The sequence below is a fragment of the Leptonotus elevatus genome, chromosome 5 (assembly GCF_054856555.1).
Source record: "Leptonotus elevatus isolate MCC_2025b chromosome 5, RoL_Lele_1.0, whole genome shotgun sequence".
Classification (NCBI taxonomy): domain Eukaryota; kingdom Metazoa; phylum Chordata; class Actinopteri; order Syngnathiformes; family Syngnathidae; genus Leptonotus; species Leptonotus elevatus.
In genome coordinates, this window is record NC_141243.1 from 14,370,194 (window position 1) to 14,392,439 (window position 22,246).

The 22,246-nt window shown below is 38.3% G+C and overlaps 2 protein-coding genes across 3 annotated transcripts; both read left to right on the plus strand.

Moving 5' to 3' along the window:
• The first annotated feature begins 732 nt into the window (after positions 1 to 732).
• On the plus strand, positions 733 to 5,083 carry LOC147173817 (uncharacterized). Of its 2 annotated transcripts, none has more exons than XM_086075948.1 (3): positions 733 to 859; positions 2,632 to 2,745; positions 3,545 to 5,083. In XM_086075948.1, exons 1-3 carry the CDS (start codon positions 811 to 813, stop codon positions 3,763 to 3,765), a joined length of 384 nt encoding a protein of 127 aa, XP_085932074.1. In that variant the 5' UTR covers positions 733 to 810; the 3' UTR covers positions 3,766 to 5,083. The 2 variants fall into 2 exon arrangements, with proteins under 2 accessions (XP_085932074.1, XP_085932073.1); XM_086075947.1 differs by having other exon boundaries at positions 742 to 859; positions 2,605 to 2,745.
• A 1,585-nt stretch (positions 5,084 to 6,668) lies between these two features.
• On the plus strand, positions 6,669 to 22,182 carry plekha2 (pleckstrin homology domain containing A2). Its single transcript, XM_086076008.1, has 12 exons — positions 6,669 to 6,906; positions 11,398 to 11,558; positions 11,687 to 11,743; positions 13,766 to 13,814; positions 13,955 to 14,052; positions 16,755 to 16,886; positions 17,043 to 17,102; positions 17,181 to 17,249; positions 17,335 to 17,405; positions 17,816 to 17,879; positions 19,466 to 19,543; positions 20,842 to 22,182. The coding sequence occupies exons 2-12, from the start codon at positions 11,418 to 11,420 to the stop codon at positions 21,274 to 21,276; spliced, it is 1,254 nt and encodes a 417-aa protein (XP_085932134.1). The 5' UTR covers positions 6,669 to 6,906; positions 11,398 to 11,417; the 3' UTR covers positions 21,277 to 22,182.
• Positions 22,183 to 22,246: the final 64 nt, after the last annotated feature.

The following is a 22,246-nucleotide window of genomic DNA, read 5'->3' on the forward strand; positions in this document are numbered from 1 at the left end:
CTCGCGACTGCCACCTTTGGCCTTAAGCGTCGCTGCAGCCTATGTGTTAAGCTTGTGCGTAGCGCCACTCCACCCCTCCCCCCACCCAAGAAACTGTGGTTTGGCTGAAGGGAAGATACAAGCTGATATGGGGCACAGTTGGAGTAAAAAAGTCAGGTCCCTTTGTACTCATTTGGGTATTGGTGGAGCATGCATGATATACAAAAAACTTAAATATATCTTCTTTTTTTTTTTTTTTGAACGGCGCATGAAGGAATTTTAAAATATCAGTATTACATGGACAACAGGGAACTTGATGCACAACAGTGCAAATTGTGCAATAAAACAAACAAACTCATAGGGCTAGTAAAATACTATATAGCAGGCCAACAAAAATCCGGTTTGTTTTGGTGTCTGTGACCTGACTGACACAAACGTCACACCGACAGCTGTTTGCATTCCCAGTACATGTTGTATGTACAATACGTCACAGCGTTGACCTCCATACCAGTGATGTTGCATTTCTGTCACGACCAACACCTCCTTAGACGCGTTCTGCCTGAAGCTTGAATTCTTTGGAACAACACCTTTGGAAACTGTCACTAGGTCCACAAAAAGAAAAACTGCTAAAGCTTTTTCTGTTAAGTCAATTAGTGCGAGCTTCTGGCTGTGCAGCATAAATGAAGATTAGAGAGATTAGACTTTAATGCCGTGAGATGCCTCCCAATGTCTAAAGCGTCCAACTTGAATCTACCCCCCCCCCCCCCCCCAAACCCTCTGTGTCATTGCCTCGTCTCATCCACTCACTCTCGGGACCCATTGTCTGCTGCCATGAAGGCTCCTTTTGTCCTGCTGCTGGTCCTCTCTCTGGCTGGCCACAGTAAGTTTTAATCACACTGTGGTAGTGGGAAGCATGTTGAGGGGTGCGTCTCGCCAATGCTCTTTAGTTTGGTTGCTAATGGATATAAAAAATAAAAAAAAACATTTCAATAGAAACATCATTTGAAGTTTCAACTGTTTATAGCATTTGTCTGTGGAGTCCTCACCTGGTGGCTGCCAAACAATTGACACCTTGAAAATGTATCTTGGTCTCATCAGACCACAGGACATAGCTCCAGTAATTCATGTCCTTGGTCTTGAGCACATGCACTTAAGTGTCTTTGGTTGACCAATGGTGAGGCCTTTTTTGAGTGGGGCCTATCTTGTTAAACTGCTGGATGGTCCTGGCCATTGTGCTGCTCAGTTTCACATATAGAACCTTTTGTACACTGACTATTGTAGCAAAGTGTCATCTTTTCGGTGTAGAAAAGACACAATATTTACAAAAATGTAAAGTATACTTTGTGACATCACTGAAAAATGACACGAAAGTGTCTTAAGGGCTCGCTTTGGGAAAGTCACATGACCAAACCAAGAAAACAGGTGATCCGTGATTAGTCATTACTAAGCCCTTAATGACGAGATGTCATTTAAAAGGGATACATGACTCGTTATTTTCAGCTGTAAAAAGTTTAATATTCTGTCTAATTAATTTGATAACTTAGTCATTTTGTTAATATACAATTAATACCTTTAAAAACACATTTTGCAACTTGTTGGCCATTGAAAATGACATCACAGGTGCTCAGAGCTCAGGTAACGACCAATCACGGTTCACCTGTTTTCTGGGCATGTGACTTTCGCAAACTGAGCTACGATTGGTAATTACCTGAGCTCTGAGCACACACGTGATGTCATTTTCAGTCGACAGCAAGTGGCAACATAAAAATAAATGAAGTTATCAAATTATAGACAAAATACTAACTTCCTACTCTTGAAAATGGCTAAACAAGTGGCAAAATGGCGGCCGCCAGAGATGGATGAAAACTGGGATTTTGCTACTTAATTCATATTCTACAAACACGATATTAATCAGAATGCTGTGTTTATACTCGTGAGGTTACATAGAACATATAATAGCAAAGTACGTTTTTGGCTTGAATTCCCCTTTAAACAGCACAAATTCAATGTAAATAATTACATTTTTCAACATGTTATCTTGTTTTTTTTTAACATCACTTTTCCTGAATCCGGAGCAAGTCTAAACAATAGATGCTGACCTCTTTCAAGGCACTAGCTTCTCATCTCGAATGTTTGCTGTACTTTTCTTTCGCCATGACTCAGCAGTATGCTCTTGCTTGTTATTTAGGCAGCTAAATGATGCCTTAATCACGTGTTTGCCCTCAGGGTGGTTGGGTGACATCTGATTGAGAAAACACTTAATTAGATATGCAGCAAGCCTGCATTTTAAATGTGAATATCACTGCCGATTTGAGTAATTGTATGTATACGCGCCATTACTCTGCTACTCTATCCAACATTTAAGTTCCTTTTATTCCTGCTAATTCCTGTGTATTTCAAAATATTAGTGAGTTTGTCTGTGTGTGTGTGCAGTTTAGCCTACTAACATACACCGGGTACTTCAGCAGGTACACTTGCACTATCTAATGATATTTAATAAGATGCAAATGAGGTCAGTTCTTTGAAAAATATGACAATTCTTCATAGAGGATCTCATTAAGATTGTGCGCATGTATTGTATCTAACGAAGTGTCTGGTGAGTGCGCATGCTTGGTTTCAAATCAGGTGTTCTCCCCTGTACTGTCTGCAAAGGCGACGCCCTCAAATGCCACACATGTGCCGCATCCAGCGAGGACGAATGCAACAAACAAGGCTCCGCCTCCTGCCCGCAGTACGCCGACGCCTGCGCCACCATCACTGGACCGCGTCAGTAAATACTCAAACACACACACGTGCACATGCAACACGTGAAAAGATCAGCTCCCAGGGCTGTTCTAAAAATAGGTTATCAGTAGGAAATGGTGATTTCCTAGGAAGGGTGTTGAAGTGATGATCATTTATGGAAATACTATTATTTTTCTGTTTCATTTTTGCGAAGAGTCATTAACTCATTCACTGCCATTGACGGCAATAGACGTCAAAAATTAATTGTAACTATTTCTATTAATTAATTTTTTTTCACTTTGTTAACAAGAGTATGAAAACCTAGGGAACATTTTTTTTACATTTTGAACAGCTAAAACAATTGTGATTAATCGTTAACTAGTGAAGTCATGCGATTAATTACGATTAAAAAAATTAATCGCCTGACTCCCCTGATTCTTCATAATCTTTTTTTTTTTTAATCGTGTCAGGCAATTAAATTTCTTTATTTTAATTAATCACATGACTTCAATAGTTAACTCTAACTCTAATTTTATATCGGTTCAAAATGTACAATCATTTTTTTCTAGGTTTTCATACTCTTGTTACCAAAAGTGGAAAAATGTTAAACTAATAGAAATAGTTCAAATTAATTTTTGACGTCTATAGCCGTCAATGGCAGTGAATGAGTTAACATGATCAGTGTCTCCACAAAAACTAACATAGTTCATTATTAAAAATAATATAGTATACAAATATTATTAAAGGTATTTTAAGCAGTTCCGTGATTTCTGCGTTTTTTTCCTCGTGTCCCAGACAGTGTCCTTCTTGACCTATGAACTTTGTGCAACTTCCCTTTCAGACACCGTGCTCAAGTCGTGCACCTACAAAGCTTTCTGTGACAAAGCTCACGGCAGCAACTCCGGAGCCAAGATGGAGTGTTGCTATGGCGACAACTGTAACGGCCCGCACAGGAGCCACAGTCAAGGAGACCAGCACCACAGCGGCACGGGAGCTCCGTCCTGCAGTCCTCTCCTGCTGCTCAGTGCCGTGCTCCTGCGCCTAGCCGTTAGCCACGTGTAAACACTGTTTATTGTCCTCACCCACCAACCCCTAAGCTGTTTCTGCAGGGCCCCACTGAGATTTTTACCACCTTCTTCAATGTTAGGATGCATTCCTGCGGTTAGTCATTTGAAGAGTGTTTTCTATAAAAAAAATTAAAAAAGTAGTTATTTTTAATGACAGCCTTCCAAGCCTCAACAAGGTTGGATTTTTATTTTAAACACAGAATGCCATCACATTTGATTTTCGTAACAATGCACATTCATAACATGAAAAATGTAGATTTTTTTTAAAAGATGCTACAGTCTTTTTAAATCAGATTTAATAATATATAATAAATAATAATTTTATTTCAAACATGTATACAAGATTGCAGCTGATGTGATGTATTTAGAATCGGGCCCCCATCCTGCCTGTTTTCCATGTTTCCCCTCATCCAACACACCTGAATCAAATGATCAGTTCATAGGCAAGCTCTGCAGAAGCCTGATAACGATCTTGATTGTTTGATTCAGGTGTGCTAGAAGAGGGAGATGTCGAACACAGCCCTCAAGGACCACGTGAGTAGTCCATGGGTCTGTTCTAAAATGAGCTCAACAGTGCTGGGATGTTGTGAATTCCTAGGAATGTTGAAAATGTTTTATTAACTCATTCACTGCCATTGACGGCTATACACATCAAAAAATCATTTTAACGATTTCTATTAGTTTAACATTTTTTCCACCAAACCTAGAAAAAAATATTGTACATTTAGAACAGATATAAAATTTGTGATTAATCGTGAGTTAACTAGTGAAGTCATGCGATTAATTATGATTTAAAAAATGTAATTGCCAGATGCCCCTAATTTTTTATAAACGTTTCTTTTCTTTAAAAAAGAAGAAAAGATTATTAAAAATTAGGGGCGTCAGGCGATTATTATTTTTTTCGTAATTAATCACATGACTCACGATTAATCACAAATTTTACATCTGTTCTAAATGTACAATTTTTTCCCCTAGGTTTTCATACTCTTGTTAACAAAAGTGGAACAATTTTAAACTAATAGAAAAAGTTAAAATGAATTTTTGACGTCTATAGCCGTCAATGGCAGTGAATGAGTTAAGATGATAGAATCTTCAGTTGAGTACTGTTTAAGCCTTGGCGCAGGTGTGTCACTTATTTTTAGTGGCGTGTACTTTCAGGCAAAAAGGATGATAATGTGAGCATTCTTATCTCATGTTTGTGTTGATAATAATTGCGTGTTTCCCACCTCAATATTGCTGTCATACTGTGTCTAGTGCTTTGTTTATATTTGTTTCATGTCAGCTTATGTAAATAAAAGGTACATTGACAACCATACTTGTCTACACTTACCACCCTACTCTCGATGCAGAAAGGCCCGAGGACATAAATATGGACATAGGCCAGTCAAAGACATGCCGTAAAGACGAAGAGTCTGTGGAAACTTGAGGATGTGGCAGAAACTTGAAGTGACAGGATATGAAATCACTCAGCGAGGTGGATCCGATGCCCTAATCAGGTCATATGATGTGCCACCACTTCCTCTTCACAGGCAGTCACAGCTCTACGCTGCGGCTAAGCAAAAGATGAGCGCTATGGGAGATAGCTTGTAATTATGAAAGGAGAAGCGTGGCCTGCGTCAGGTGTGTACAAATGGTCAGATATGTCATTCAAGACAAGGGGCCTCCATGTGTTCTCTGCCTTTAAGAGAATTGCAATCACATGACTTGAGCTTTCATCACCCAATTTTGTGCCTAAGGATGTAACATGTTTCAAGATACGATTTCAGTAACTTTAGTGCATGGATAACTATTACAACATAAATTATAATCTACTTCTATAAAAGATCATTAAAGCATGTGAGCGAGCCAAGTGTTATTGAAGACACTAATCCGATAGACCTGCGATGAACACTGATTTTTGTCTTTATCCTCCACTACAGTGGTTAAAAAACCCCCACACAGGATGTGTATTATGCAAATTTGTTTTGTTTTCATGTCAGAGGATTCACCGAACCGACTTTCAACCATTACAGACGTTTTATGTAAAGTACATTTCAGGGGCGTTCAGACAATGTGACCATATCCCCCGAAATGGCTTTATTCTGTTAGTAATTCAAAATGAAAAAATGCCATATTTTGTGATACTTTATACTACAACTTTAGCCACATATTTTTTCCCCCCTTCATACCTTTGTAGTAAAGACAAAAACACAAAACATTTTCATCACTGTGCTTAATGGTAAAGAGTCTTTTTGTAATACAATAATATTATCACCATTTTCATTATAATCATTTTATTTTTTTATGATTTGTAGGATACTGTGTGTCCTTTATATGAAATGTTCTGTCAGCCAAACATTTAAGAGATTATTGAACATTTGCATTGAGAATACTACAATGCAGTGATTTCCAACTATTGAAATGTGGGAAATCATTATACTACATTGCTTCACTTAATTGGTTCAAAACTTTACTTTAAAATTTAAAATAGCCTAATAATAACTACAAATATATATTTATTCTTTTCGACGTATATTGACAGATAGAAGAATTAAATCCTCTTCCACTAGGTGGCAGAAGGTACATATTTGTGCGTCCACTTTTTTTTCTACATTTTTTTTTCCTTTTCTTTTCTTCCATTGTAAAATACAAGCCTTGGCTTAATAAAGGTTGGGAAACACTGCAGTGTGTTTGTGCTTGACCTACTTGGCAGCGTCAATAACAGATAACAAACGAGCGCGGACATTCTGCACACTTGGTCAGCTCCTCTCACAACAAAAACGGCAGACTGCGGTTCTACGGATTATCCAGTCGAAATGCAAAACGCAGGGCTGGGGTTAAAGAACGCGCAATTTAGTCGCGCTGTCTGTAGTTCCTCATAAGGAGGAGGAGGAGGGGGCGGGGGATCACATCCGGGGCTGGTTTTATTCTAATAACGAACGTCCAACCCGGAAAGACGACGAAGAAGACGACTTTTCTGTTATCCCGATCACGCGAACAAATAGGCAGGGCGGGTAGGGGGTCTTCTGGTGCACGCCGGACCACCAAAAGTTGTTTTAAAACTAGTTGGCTTTCGTGATGGTGGCCTACTGGTGTCACAAGTGTGCTTCGTAGCGGTCGTGGGTGCTGATTGTGTTGGGACAAGACCGCGAAGCGGGTGAGTCCACACAGTGGAACTTTTACAATAGCGTGTGTTTGTGTGACTGTGCGCGCGCGCGCGTGCGTCTGTGTTTAGCGTTGGTTGACACACACGTGTCAAGTGTCCCTGCTTAAAAGTCTTAATCATCATTATCATCAACACCATCATCATCATCACTAGTGCTATTAACACCATCATCAACATCATCATCGTCACGTCGTGCATGCACGCGCCCAGATGACCCAACTCGTACTTCCTGTTGGTACACCACATCTTTTATCATTAGTTTGCCAATCAGTGCCATATCGAACCTAATGTCTCATGGGAAATCAAGTTAACACATGTAATGACTAAGGTATTGTTTGTTGTTTATTTGCCACACTCTTAATTCTTCATTTTAGCAAACATTTTAGATCATTTTAAACATACAGCATTTATATTCCTGTGCCTAAGTTTGCACAGCAAAGGAATGATTGGATGACTTTTGGTGTGTAAGAATGCAAGTGATTTTTACTCATCAAACATGAGCAAAGCAAAAGCATCTGCAGTATAGCCCCCAAAAAAAGAGGATTCAAAGAAATGTTGGCTGTTGATTCATTGGGTCTTAAAGTAGTTATGTTCGAAATGCTAATATGTAGCCATATGGATGTAAAAGTAGGAACATCATCATGCTTACGTTGGATGTTGACGCTAGGGATGCCAACTTTTTTTTCAGTACGAATACAAGTACTTCTTTTTGAGTCCTTGCTGATACAGAGCGGCGATTGTAACAAAAATGCATTTTATGTTAATCAAATATTGTTTGAAAACTCAAAACTCTCTTGAACATGGCATCAGTTTCAGTCAAATAGAAACTTTTTTCGAGTAACAACAAAGGCTGGTTGATTATGGAAAAATAATCACGATTATTTTGATTGAGGTTAAAATCACTTTGTAGTTATTCAACTACTCAAAACTATCATCGTAACCTCCTGCCCGTTCACCCCTGCACGTTGAACACTTTTTTTTTTTCTTGAACACTCAAAAAATGACCTTGTAAAAGTCAACAGTGAAATTCAGGCCTTTTGTGTGTGTTTTTTTTTTCTGCTACAGCCACACCTTTGATGCCTTGCATCTTTGCACACATTCAAGCCATGAATAAACAATCTCCCTTATCTCTTTATCGTATTTATTTTAACCTTATATTATTTTACCTTATCTTTATTATTATTATTATTTATGTCATATATGTTGATATGGGAGAAAAAAAATATCCTTGGACCATTGTATAATTTTGAGGAAAGTAAACGACAGTTACGTATGTAACCACGGTTCTGATCATGAGAAAAGAAAGTAAAATATAAAGAAGTTAAAGAAAACTAAAATATAAAGTACAATATAAAAGAAAGTTAAACAAAAATATACTAAAAATAATAGCATTAAAAAAAATAATAATTTAATTACTGGATGATTGTTGCCCTTCTAGGGTGAGTGTGGTGCCGTGCATCGATAGAGTTCACGCAAGAAGATAAGAAGAAAGTTGCTCATTTTTCACAGACTGGGAAGAAATTGTTCCTTTGTATGATGTTATCTGATCTGCGCGTATCTGTTTACACAGCGTTTGTGTGAGTATTCATTATTTGGAGGAATATCCCTCCCAAAGTCGACGCTAATTTCCCGTTAGCGTGTCAGTTGGGTTTTACATTGACTTGAGTGCTAGCGATGTTTTAAACATGAAGCACGTTTTGCATTTAAATATGCAATGTGTGTGAGCCTTTTTGTTGTTTGTTGAGTTAAGTGGGGGACCGCCGCGCTATTTTCCAGTTTGTCCATATAATGTACGTGCAATTACTCAATTAAAGTAGAGGAAAAAGTTGACTTTAGCCGACAAACGTGCTAATCGTTTGAGCCTCAATGAAGTGCGAATCGTCTCCATTTTTTTTTTAAAGAAGAGAATTGAGTTGCATTTTAGCGCATCTCTGCCTCCATTGCATCACTTTTGGGCTTTCCTGTCGTTGTTGTGATTAGTCCCAGACTTTGATGAGGTCACATGTGCTTCCAGTCAGTAGTCTTACTAAATCTAAGGAGAGGTTGATCAGGTCCTTAAATAAAACAGATGTTTGTGGCTATTATCACTGTTTAGATGAAATATATGTGTCGTTCCCCGCATTAACCCAAAATCCCGCAACTTCTTCCCTGTTCTTCCCCTTAATGGTTGCACCAGATGTTTTATGATCCTAAAATCTTGTGTGTATTTGTGTTTCGTGTGTGCCAATGTCCTTGTGTGTGACTAGTGCAATGCCATTTTCCTTTTTAGGCTGTGTTTCTGTACAAGGACTTTTAGCCATCGGCCGTATTGAGTGTCATCTGAGAATGACTAAAGTCGTGTTTTCATGATTTATAAGCTATTCATGAACAAGGCTTCCACTTGGCCATGATTGCGTGTCAGCATTTGAATGGCCATGTTGATACTTGGTGTCTTCTAACCGGTTTTAAAGCAAGACTATTATTCTTTTGGAGCTCCATTTATTTTTGATTGCGCGTCTCGTGCACTAATTGGCCACAAGGTACATTTGTTTGCACAATTTAATTACATGAGTACAAGAGCTGCATTCTAAATTCAGTTTTAACAAATGATGTATTACATTGGATGACACAATAAGCTCTCACTAATATGATGCCGTACATTTTTGTCACGACTGAAAACATTAATATTTTTAGCATAGTTCTCTTTTCTTATATTATTCTATTTTCTTTGTACAAAGGTTTAGAAAGCTTTGAGTTATTTTTCTTTTCCTATTGTGTGTAAAGTATTAGTGTATAATTTCTCATTCAGCGTACAAGCGGACTTCAACAGGTAGTCAAGTCTAAAATGTTCTTTACAATAATATGTGCCCCCAAAAGTCTAAACACAGTATTCTGATTAATGTGTATTAAAATCCACCTGATTTTATCCATCTCGGGGGCAGCCATTTTGCCACTTGCTGTTAATCGAAAATGACTTCACAGTCAGTCACAGCTCAGCTTGTGAACGTCACATGACCAAACTCAGAAAACAGGTGAACCGGGATTGGCCGTTATCTGAGCCCTGAGTAACTACGATGTAATTTTCAGTCGACAGCAAGTGGCAAAATGGCCGCCGCCTTAGAAGGGGAAATAAACAGGTTTTTTTTGCAATATTAATCAGAATGCCATGTTTACACTAGAGAGGGTGCATGGAACATGTTGTAAAGAATATTTTTAGGTTGACTTCCCCTTTAAGTAGAAAACCACCTGCTTTTATCCATGTCAGGGGGCGGCCATTTTGCCACTTGCTGTCAAATAGCAATGACATCACAGTGATTTAGGACTCAAGTAATGACCATTAAGACTCACCTATTTTCTGGGTTTGGTCATGTGACGGCCGCAAGTTGAGCCCTTAGTTATGTCATATTTCTGCTTATGGTAATTAACTCATTCACTGCCATTGACGGCAATAGATGTCAAAAATTCATTTGAACTATTTCTATTAGTTTAACATTTTTTCCTACTTTTGTTAACAAGAGTATGAAAACCTAGATTTTTTTATTGTATTAGAACAGATATAAAATCTGTGATTAATTGTGAGTTAATTAGTAAAATCATGCGATTAATTACGATTACAAATTTTAATTGGCTGACGCCCCTAATTTTTAATAATCTTTTCCTTATAAAAAAGATGATTAAGAATTAAAAAATATATATAAAAAAAAGAAAAAGAAAATATTAAAATTTGTAAGCGTAATTGATCGCATGACTTCACTAGTTAACTCACGATTAATCAAACATTTTATATCTGTTCTAAATGTACCCCCCCAAAAAATCTAGGTTTTCATACTCTTGTTAACAAAAATGAAAAAATATGTTAAGCTAATAAGAAATAGTTCAAATGAATTTTTGACGTCTAAAGCTGTCAATGGCAGTGAATGAGTTCATACCCCACACCTGCTATCTTAATCACAATAACATGTTTAGACTAATGGGGGGCTGATTTTATTGTCAACAATTTTTTAAACTTGACTTCCCCTATAAAGGAGTATGACAGTAAAGAATCAACTCTTGCCACTTATCTGAATAAGTCCTAAAAACTGTGTGTGTGTGATGATATATCTTCAACATAGCGTCTAAGTTTCAGAGGTGAACGACTCGCTGATTCACGGGCATGGCATGGTCTTAATAAATACATTTTAGCATCTCTGCGCACCCACCCACGCCACCGCTACCGCCTTCACCACCAGCCTGGTGTCTGGCCAGTGGAAATGTGTGCAGATCTTGAGTGCACTCTGTAATTTTTGGCTTTGGTGGAGGGCCTCAAGCTTTAGCTGCTGCTCAGCCTCAAGCACGTCACATGAAAAACTGCTGAGTGTGAGACGCTCGCTTTCTCGCTTCCTGTGTGTTTGCGTGTGTGAGAAACAGAGGCCGACTTTTATTATATGTGCATCTCCCGCTGGTCTTCTTCTTTACATGCATCCCAGTAGAATTCACGTGTATGCGTGTTTGTGTGTGCCCCAGTGATATGTAATAACAGCAGCATGCCGTACGTGGACCGTCTGAACCGCGTGTGTGGCTTCCTGGATATCGAAGAGAAAGAGAACAGCTGCCGCTTCCAGAGGCGCTACTTCATCCTGGACACTCAGGGGAATGCTTTGCTGTGGTACATGGACAACCCTCAGGTGCTTTGTGCATCACCGCATGACACAACACCCTTGTACAAACAGCAAACGGAAGTGACCAATACGGGCCCGGGTAACCTTGGACTGTGATCCTATGGCGTGTGTGTGTGTGTGTGTTTGTCATGCAGAACCTGCCCAGTGGAGCGAGCTTTGTTGGCAGCCTGAGACTAACTTACATCTCCAAGGTAAACCACACAATTAGCGTACACTCACTACAGCTGCGGGAATTTGAAATACACGCAGTGGTCACCTAATTAGGTACACCTGTGCAATCAATCAGAGCCAATATCGGTAACAAACATTCTGCCTTTAGAAAGATAATGTCGAGGTGCAACAATTCATCGATTGGAGATTTGGAGTTTACTTTAAAATTGTTTAAAAGTGTTCTCAGATTTATTTTATTATTCTATATCTTTTTCTTTTTTTTTACATAAACTACTAACTGAATCTTAATTTATTTTGGGACATTTTCAAAGTCATGTTTTGAATTAATGACAATTACAAGCTGACATCACAAGTCAAAATGGCGGTCAACTCGGCGAAAGAAGATCTCCGCTCATTGAAAAGCATGGGACTTCGGATCGTTGTAATTTGATTTGTGAGGTTTTTTTTTATTTCAAAATGTGATCAAATGTCATTTGACCACGAGAACAATCTGCCTGGTTTGTATGCTCGTCACAGGCAAAATACAATACGCTGTCTGTTGTCAACGTATAAAGGAAGCATTTGCATTGCATTGGGGAAATATCAGAAATGCCCGGATGTTCGGAATCGTCAATGGGGATGAAAATGGACAGGTTAATCGATTATTAATATAATCATTAATTTGAGCCATATGTGTTTAGATTAGGGGTGTTAAAAAAAATTGTTTCGGCGATAAATCTCGATATTACTGTACACAATTCTGGCCCATTTAAACCAAGAGTGCCATCTAGAGGAGTCAAACAATATCACAAGTGTTTCATGAAGCTTAATTTGTCTATCACTACTGATTAGTATTTTCAAAAATTTGATGTAAAAAAAAATTGCAATAATCGACTTATATATTCGTATCATGATGAATCGGTATCTAATCGAATCGTGACCTATGATACGTGATACGGATCGAATCGCCAGGTACGAGGCAATTCACACCTCTAGCTTAGATAGTGTCGATAAAAAGTGACCATTGCTGTATGCTAATGGTTTACGCTTAATTTATTATTGTTTAGATCTATGCATTTGGAACACCTTCTGCTACGGTACAACTCCCAAGAACATTCAACGAGAGAGTCGTATGCAACAATTGATTGCTAATTTAATTTTCCCCATAGTTTATACATCTATTTGAATTGTGTTCCCATTTGTAGTTGCTAAAATTGCTATATACTTTAACCTATTTATGTGAACAGATTATTTTTTTTTTGCCTCATCGACAAAATATTTGCCACCCGTAAGTGTGCTGCTGTACCTAAATAAGTGGCCAGTGAGCATACAGAGATGGCCTCCGTGCAACAGTCGGATCTATCTGCAGCTGAAGCTAACGGTCACATGCAGAGTTGGGCTGCAGCAGAGTTACTGACGAATTCCAGATGTTGACTTGAGCAGAGATAATCACATCTGGCCTCAGTGCTGACAGCTTGTCTCTGGACAGTCTAAGTCAGAGATATGAACTTCTTAGTCCAGAATCGCTTATTTCACGTTTTAAAGTTGTAAAATAATGGGCAATATGTTAACAATTTTGCTTTTCTTGACCAGATTTAAATACGGTTTTGATAACTGAAGCCCGTATTGTAGTTATTAAAGACCTCCTGTTTTTCGTCCGAGTTCATAAGTGAGTATTAAGTCAAAAACTTCATTTTCTATAAGGGGAACTGGTGGTTTTGTGGTCTCTGACTATAGAACCTCAAATTTAGTGCTACTTTGCTTTCTAAATCTTAATCTTCTTTTTACAGGGTGCAAAACCTTATTAAAAGTTTATAAGTGAGCAGGCCTTAAAGAAGTAATTTTTAAAAAAATGAAGATTTTTTTTTTTTGTAATGCATTTTATTTACAGGCACTTATCATTAATCACAGGATCACCTTACAGACAGTAAACGACACCAATGTAAATATTATACTTAGCAATATGTGACTTGATCGCTGGGTATTGCTTTCATTGAAACCTGATCTCCAAAAGAAAAATAATGCTTGCTTGACAATTGACGTTCAGTCTGCTCTGCTGTCAGGTAAATGAAGCGACAGGGAAGCAGAAGCCAAAGACAGAGTTCTGCTTTGGTGAGTCCTCAGGGAAACACTGAGTCATAGTCACACGCACTATAAATGTATACATGTGCTAAACTGAGATAAAGCACAAGCAGTGATTGTAGCGTGGCATGGAACTGCTATTGATGTTTTTTTTTTTTCCTTCTCCGCAGTCATCAATGCAGTATCCCGAAGGTACTTCCTCCAAGCCAATGACGTGACAGACATGACCGACTGGGTCACTGCTCTCAACCGAGCCAGCAAGATCACCGTGAGTTTAACGCGCACCAAAACGCCACATTTCTTATGAGAGCTCGGCACGATTTTCCAGCGATCATCTTCAGACTTTTGGAATTTCGTCTGATCATTGTTGATGTCACAGTTGGGTACGTGGTGAGCATATCCACCACACAGTTCTGAGTTTGCTAGTGCAGGATGTCTGTTTGTGTACACGACATAGGAAAGCAAATGTGGATCTCACTCTGCTTCGTCTGTCCTTCCTTCCTTTCCTCAGTCTCTCCTTTGGTCTCCTTGAGGTCTCCCTAATTTGTTGGAATTTAGATGTTTCTGGGGTTGGTGAAAGACTGTGGTTGGTAACCCGGTGGGTAGTAGGTAATGTCTGGTCGGTGCTGGATTTCACTTTCCTTTCTTTTCTTTGATCCTTCCTCGGGTCTCCTGACAACTTAACGACTCTTGCTGGATTCTGAAGTTTTCGGTTTAGGTGAACGGTATGGGATTTTTAATAGGTTTTAGGTGAACTAATGAGTACACACTCACACGCACATACAAAATAAAAATTGGGGGGGAAAATAAATAAATAAAAAGAGAGCAATGATGATGACGTGTCGAATCGGTAAAATTACAGAATGAACAATACTGAGCTCTCAAAAAAAAAAAAAAAAGGAAAGCAAATGCATACAAAAGTTACATAACTCCAATTGTAGAGGTAGTTTTTAGAAGTAGTGCTTTGATACAATATTATTGCCTTGTTTTAAAAGGCTAATACCTGTTGTAGATTAGCACATGATATCATTGTGCTTGACAAAATATTGTCTGCTCTTCATTCCTGCCTGTGTTGAAATGAGTGGTTACGTGAGTTGCCTCTTCTATCAGCTCAAACCAGTTTGGCCATTCGCCTGACACCTCTGCCATTAACAAGGCATTCAACTGCCACTCACTGAATGCTTTTCTATTGCTCTGCCAATTCTCTCTACATCTACGAACACTTACGACACTAGTTTAGATTCACTTCCTGACACCAACAATAAAGCCGTGAAATCGCATTTTGTCATATTGTGTTTGTTTTGCAGTAATTATTTCTAATGATGCAACCTGTGAGTGGATTAATCTCTCACCTGTGGTGACATTTTTGTCATGTTAAACCTCGTTAACTCATTCAATGCCATTATTGCTATAGACGTCATAAATAAATTTTAACTATTTCTATTAGTTTATCATTTTTTTCCACTTTTGTTAACAAGAGTATGAAAACCTAGATTTTTTTTTTTAACATTTAGAACAGATATAACATTTGTGATTAATCGTGAGTTAACTAGTGAAGTCATGCGATTATTACGTTTAAACATTTTAATCACATGACACCCCTAATTTTTAATAATCTTTTCTTTTCTTTTTAAATAAATAAATGAAATAATAGTAATTATTTTTTCCAATTTTTAATAATCTTTTTTTTTTAAAGAAAAGATTATTTAAAAATTAGGGGTGTCAGGCGATTGCCATTTTTAATCGTAATTAATCGCATGACTTCACTAGTCTCATGATTAACCACAACATTTATATATGTTCTAATACAATAAAAAAAAATCTACGTTTTCATACTCTTGTTAACAAAAGTGGGGAAAATGTTAAACTAATAGAAATAGCTAAAATGAATTTTTGACGTCTATAGCCGTCAATGGCAGTGAATGAGTTAATGGCTGTTTAACATGGCAGAAAACCTGCACAATCTAATATGATCCAATACAAGAGTTATACTGTATCATAAATTATGCCTTCACAAGATAATAATAGGGGTCTATTTAGATTGTGACAAGTATTAATTTAAAAATGTGTTTATTCATGGGCTCGAACAGTTGCGCTGAGCTTTGCTTCTTTAATTTAGTGAATTGAGGTTACCAATATTTAAATTTTTTAATTTATGATACTTGAAGGGAAATTCCTGAAGACAATCAATTCCAGGGAAAGACTGTCACCATCAACACGGTTTTATGTACTGCTGTTTAGGCAATATCATGTTTATTTACGTTCTTAACTTACATATTAGTAAAAAAAAAAATCTTCACTTGTGTCTTTTTTTTTTAACAGTCGTGATGGGGGAAGTCAATTATTGTTAAAAAAAATTTACAATAGTATGTTCTATGCAGTTGCAGACCCAGTAGTCTAAATAGAGTATTCTGCTTAATATTGCGTTAGTGGAATATGAGTTAAACAGCAAAATCCAACAGTTTTTATCAATATCAGAAGGCGGCCATTTTGCCACTTGCTGCCAAGTGAAAATGACATCCCATTTGCTCAGGTTTCAGGTAACAACCAATCACAGCTCAGCTTCAGAAAATAGGTGAGCTGTGATTGGACGGTGCCCCCGAGATGGATGAAAATGGCTGGATTTTGCTGCATTACTCTTACTCAAATGTAATATTAATATTAATCAGAATATCATGTTTAGACTAGTGAGGTCACATATAACATATTTTAACATATCCTCTTTAAACAAGTGCTAAAAGACGAGGAAGTCCAACGACTGCCTATAGTTTTACATTTGTCCCAAGCGGACTTGGATCTGCCGGCTCCAAAGCCTCAATACTTTACAGATGAGTGAGTGCTGCACCATGTTCAACTGTAGCCCACTTTTGATTGGGCATGTGTACCTAATGTTGTGTCTCATGCATTACAGTCTTAAACTCCCTGTGTGTGCAGGTGCGATTGACACCATTGTTATCGTTTGTTACTCAGGTTCCCAAGTCTGGTCCCGCACCTCCAAGATCCAATGTGTCTGCAGTTATCAGTGAGGCTTATGGAGTGGGGAAGCAGCAGGCATATAAAACGGAGATCCACGGCGGTGTGGTGGTGCACACGCCCATCCTGGTAAAGTGGCACAACCCCAAAACTACAATTTGAATGTTAGCAAATAGTTTCTGTGGCGGTCATGCACGAGTCCAACATGCTCTTTCCAACAACATGCATACAGACGATGTTTTGATGACACTTGCTTGTTGTAATAAAGTAATCCTAATGTTGCAGAATGAAAGCATCAAGCCCGACGTGCTGAGGTTCGGGTACTGTGTCAAACAAGGCAATGTGGTGAGTCTCGCCTACTTTTAAGCAGTGTTTGAATGCACGAGGAACTGAACTGACGTGTCACGTGGGTGTTTGTTTCAGAGAAAAAGCTGGAAGAGGCGCTTTTTTACCCTGGATAACAACGCGGTCAGTTACTACAAGTCTGAGATGGTAAGCGAACGTGTGCTCGTCTCTCGCGGAGCTTCATCTGTGCTCTGCTTGGTTTGCTTACCTCTGTTGTGCATGCGTGTATCAGGACAAAGAGCCCCTGCGAGCCATTCCCCTCAGGGACATTCAGAAAGTTCACGAATGTCTCGTCAAATCAGGGTGAGTCAGTGTGACCGCAGAGTCCAACTTGCTCTCTCACCAGCCTTCATATGCTCGTAATTGATTAGAAACACATGCAGGATTGTGCGTAGCCAGATCACGCTCTCGTTCATCTTGTCAAGTGTTTGTACCATAAACACACTAACCAGCTTTTTGTCATAGTTTTTAACATGCCGTGGTCGAGTAACAGTATTGTTCAATTCTAAAAACTTTTGAGCTGGACCCAAAAAGAAACATTTAAGAATTGTTTTTCTGAAATAGTTTTGGACCTAATTGCATGTGCACGTCGCATTTTGGTGAACTGCTAAACTTGACAAATTCCTCCCTTGAATGTTAATTAAAACAAGAATACAAATAAGACCAATATGGAAAGAATTTTTGATATTGTGTAACAATTTTGTTTCCATAAGTGAGCTCCTGCAGCGAGACAATCTATTTGAGATCATCACCGGATCCCGAACCTTCTACATACAGGTAAATATCTGGGCTCATATTGTGACGACGGCAGGGCTGTCTGAACTTTTTCGTTTGAGGGCTGCGTACAAGAAAGGACGCAAGGGCCACTGTAAAGTTCTTCAACACATTGTTTACATTTTCTAATTATTTTTGACAAATTGCTACATAACAACTATCTCTTGATAAGGCGAATAGTTGCCGATTTTTCAAGATTTTGGGGTGGCTGGCGACGCTGCATCCCACGAGAATAGATCCACCCCTACTGAACCAAAACAAGAGCAAACTGTAAACAGCTAGCTGGCTATTTTTAAAACAGTTACTTGAGGATAAAGAAACTCTTTTTGCTTCCAAAATTTAATTATCTTTATTCATGAGTGTTTTGAAGAGAAAATGTCCTTATTTGTTATTTTATATGTATTTTTTGTTATTTAAAGCACTAAATCAGGGCTATTGCTGTGGGTCACATTGTAATTATGTCTTCCCTCGGAGGGCCATCACAACTGTGAACCCATATAAATGTATAATTGCCTCATACTACATATGGTTTACACAACAAAGTGATGGATATTAATAAGTTCTGGAATTAGAAGCCAGTCAAAAAAAAGAAAATGCGTTTAACTATTACTGTATTTTTAAAGGGAGATTGTAAATAAAACATGTTTGCAATATTATATTATATGATATTATAATTAAAAGTTTGAGCAACAAACATGAATTTGACATTGCGCAACATGATTTGCCTTCTTGGGTTACATTAAATGATGTGGTGGGCCTAAGCTGGCCCCCGGGCCTTGAGTTAGACATCTGTGCTCTACAGTATATAAACCAATTTATTAGTAGTAATGGCACCTATTTTTTTACACCATTCCTTCTCACTCTTCCCACCTCCACCTTTTTCTAAAAACTTAGCCTTGTGGCCCGTGTTAAATGTCATTTTTAGTATATGTCGCGGGCCGCTGAAGGATAAATTGTGGACCAAAAAATGGCCCTAGAGCCATAGTTTGGACAGTAATGAACGTATCTAAGGCTTGCATTATTGCCTTCATACAATAAGGCATCAGTCAGTGAGAAGTCTCGACCACTGCAGCATCATTTTGTGAGGAAGTAGACAGGTGTTTATGTGTTTTGAGATGTTTTCTTGAAATGCTCCGCTGCTGAAGTGTAGCACAAACTCCGTTTTTAGGATCGGGCGAGGATTGTTTTTGTGAAGCAACCGCAGCCATCTGTTACCATAACAACAATAACATCCTGTTGATTCCTTCCCATGGGAGGACAGCTGAGAGAAATGGCAAGCATAAGCACATTTGTTTTCGTGCTAGAAAAAAGGAAGCATGTCCGATACAGCATGAAGTCAACTGAATGGAAGAATGGATAATGAATATTTACAAAAGATGACTTCAATATGACTTTTGTTTTTCCAAATTCAGAGTTATTACTTAAATAATAATAGTAATTCTAATGTTTGTGTAAAATAAGTCAGAACTAGTTCCTGTAGTGTTTTTACGAAACAATGAAATCCAATAGTGTGTCAGCAGGGGTTTGAAACTTTCATGACATTGTATTAAAAGTTAAATGATGTGACGTGTGGCTTCTTCGATCCATAGACAGACTCTCCGGAGGATATGCATGGCTGGATCAGGGACATTGAAATGAAAATTCAGGATTTCAGAGGCCCTAGCAAGGTAATGATGGCTTTCTTCTCCACACCGACAGCAAATTGCCTTTTCCAAAGAGGTTGTTTTTCGCACGCTTGGGTTTTTCCATTTATTGCTTTGATTATATGTTTGTGTGTAATTTCTTGTCTACACATGTAGTAGAACCTTGTTTTTATGATGGGAAGCTATTCTTTCAGTTCCCTAACATTTGTAATAAGCTGTCACATCGTATTTGATTTGATTGGAATTTACTCTGTAAATGTAGTATTTGACGGAAACATAAATGTAACTTTTGAAATGGCATTCAACCTGTTCACATTGATATATCTGCCAAATATGTTGTTGATTAATACCTCTGCCAAGCACAAACACGAGAAGTATTATTTAGATTGAAGTTTGCTTCTTTGTTAAAGGGAGAGTCAACACAAACATTTGCTATACAATAATATGTTTTTTGCACACCCACCCATTTTTTTATTTAATTTTATTATTATTAACTCATTCACTGCTATTGACGGCTATAGACGTCAAAAATTCATTTGAACTATTTCTATTAGTTAAACATTTTTTTTCCACTTTTGTTAACAAGAGTGTGAAAACCTAGAATTTTTTTATTGTACATTTAGAACAGATATAAAATGTGTGATTAATCGTGAGTTAACTAGTGAAGTCATGCGATTAATTACAATTAAAATTTTAATTGCCTGACACCCCTAATTTTTTTATAATCTTTTCTCCTTTTTTAAATCGCGTCAGATGAATCAAACTTTTCATTGTAATTAATCACATGACTTCAATAATTAACTCACGATTAATCACAAATTTTATATCTGTTCTAAATGTACAATACATTTTTTTGGGGGGGGGGGGTTTCATACTCTTATTAACAAAAGTGGAAAACTAATAGAAATAGTTCAAATGAATTTTGGCTGTGAATGAGTTAAATCTCAGGAGGTGGCCATTTTGTTACTCGCTGTCTCCTGAAAATGACATCACACTTGCTCAGGGTTCAAGTAATGTCCAATCACAGGTCACCATTTTTCTGAAGCTTAGCCGTGATTGGTTGTTGTTGGCAAAATGTCCACACTTCGTGAGATGGCTAAAAATGGGTGGCTTTTAATCATATTCCACAAACGCAATTTTACTCAGAATGCCATGTGTACACTAGTAGGGGCACATACAACATATTATTGTAAAGAAAAATTTTGGGTTGACTTCCTTTTCCTTTATGAGGGGTCGGTGCTGAGTCTAGTGTTCTCAAGTGAAAATCGAAAGTTTCTACAAGCCATAGTGATGTGTTTTTTTGTGTCATTTGTTCATTACAGGGATTTTCATTTAAAAGGGCTTCATCTCTCTATCGAAGTCACAATGCTTCTGCAAGTCGAAGTCACCGAGTCGAGCTGCGGCCAACTCTCGTCAAGTCGTGCTCCGTGGCACCGGGCTGGCAGCCGTGGACACCTATCCCTGCTAATGAGGCATCCATCTTGGATGCGGAGGACAATGACAGCGCTTTTAGCACCGTGCCCACGTTGGCCTCACTCTCTTCCTCCCCCAACTCTTCCTCCACATCCTCCTCCTCCAACTCGCTCTCAACCCTGGCCCCGTGCCCCAGTGTGCCCAGCAGTGGACTGGGCATCCTCACGGCATCCGGAGACGTGGCGTGCGGCCGTCGGAGGCACCGTTCGCAGCCTCAGTCTCACACAAGCTGCGTGTTCCCCTTTAGCCTGGATGATGACAGCATCCGCACCACTGATGTCTAGGTTTTGTGGTTCTATGTGGTTCTTGTTACCTGCTTTAACATGAATGTGACTGGTCTTTTGTAGTATTCCCTACTAAACAAGGTGACCCTGCTTCAATGTCATGAACAGCGACGAGGGCCCCCAGCTGGTTATGTAGAGGTGTTAGAGATGATATGGGGACCAAGAGAAACAGTAGTGTTGAATTATCAGAGGGCTGTTTAAAAAAATTATTTCTTTGGTGTTTTTTTGTGTGCAGCTTCCTCTAAAAACTTGAATTGTGATTGTTCTTGCAGGGCTGCAAATGATGGCACATGTATTTAACGCTTTCGCACTTGTCTATAATTTGACATTCTCTGCAAAAGAAAAATAGTACGCTAGAAATTCTCAGGCATGGCCCTCTTTTTAGCATTCTTTCCGTGAGAGACGTGACGCAGCAGCCTTCAACATTCAACAAGCATTTCCTGACCACAATTGACACAAGTGAAAGTGTTCCGTCAACCTCAAACTTTTTTTTCTCAACAAAAAGTTCACACAACCAAGTAGATTGAACCATCAGTGCTTGTTACACAACACTTGTTACACAGGAAGTAGCGATGCCATAATAAATAATACAGCTGTCAATATGGTACTTGATGAAAAAGGTAATCCTGATAAGCAGGTTTAGAGCTTTCTAAATGTGATTTTTTTTCCCCACCTCTCCCTTGTATCATAATAGGGGTTTACATGCTGCCACTTCTTTTAATTTATTAGCAATTTTGCACTTTTTTTTTTTTTTACCATTTTATATGCTTCACCGCTCTCACAACTTCCTGTAAGATGTCTCAAATAATTTGTGTTGTAACTTCTGAAGCTTCAACTCATGCTTGGATGCACTCGTTAGCCTACACATGCTGTTGGTTTTCCATGTGTAATAAATCGTATTTTATATTTGTCTTGTAAATTGTACATACTTTTCTGACACAATATCGTTTTGAGACATAGGCATGCAATA

Bases quoted from the DNA above. Each gene is read 5' to 3' on its own strand.
- plekha2 (XM_086076008.1), top strand. From the start codon at position 11,418: ATGCCGTACGTGGACCGTCTGAACCGCGTGTGTGGCTTCCTGGATATC. The intron at 17,406-17,815 runs GTGAGTCAGTGT...TGTTTCCATAAG, and splicing joins GAATGTCTCGTCAAATCAGG to TGAGCTCCTGCAGCGAGACA. The intron at 19,544-20,841 runs GTAATGATGGCT...TGTTCATTACAG, and splicing joins ATTTCAGAGGCCCTAGCAAG to GGATTTTCATTTAAAAGGGC.
- LOC147173817 (XM_086075947.1), top strand. From the start codon at position 811: ATGAAGGCTCCTTTTGTCCTGCTGCTGGTCCTCTCTCTGGCTGGCCAC. The intron at 860-2,604 runs GTAAGTTTTAAT...GTTTCAAATCAG, and splicing joins CCTCTCTCTGGCTGGCCACA to GTGTTCTCCCCTGTACTGTC. The intron at 2,746-3,544 runs GTCAGTAAATAC...CTTCCCTTTCAG, and splicing joins CGCCACCATCACTGGACCGC to ACACCGTGCTCAAGTCGTGC.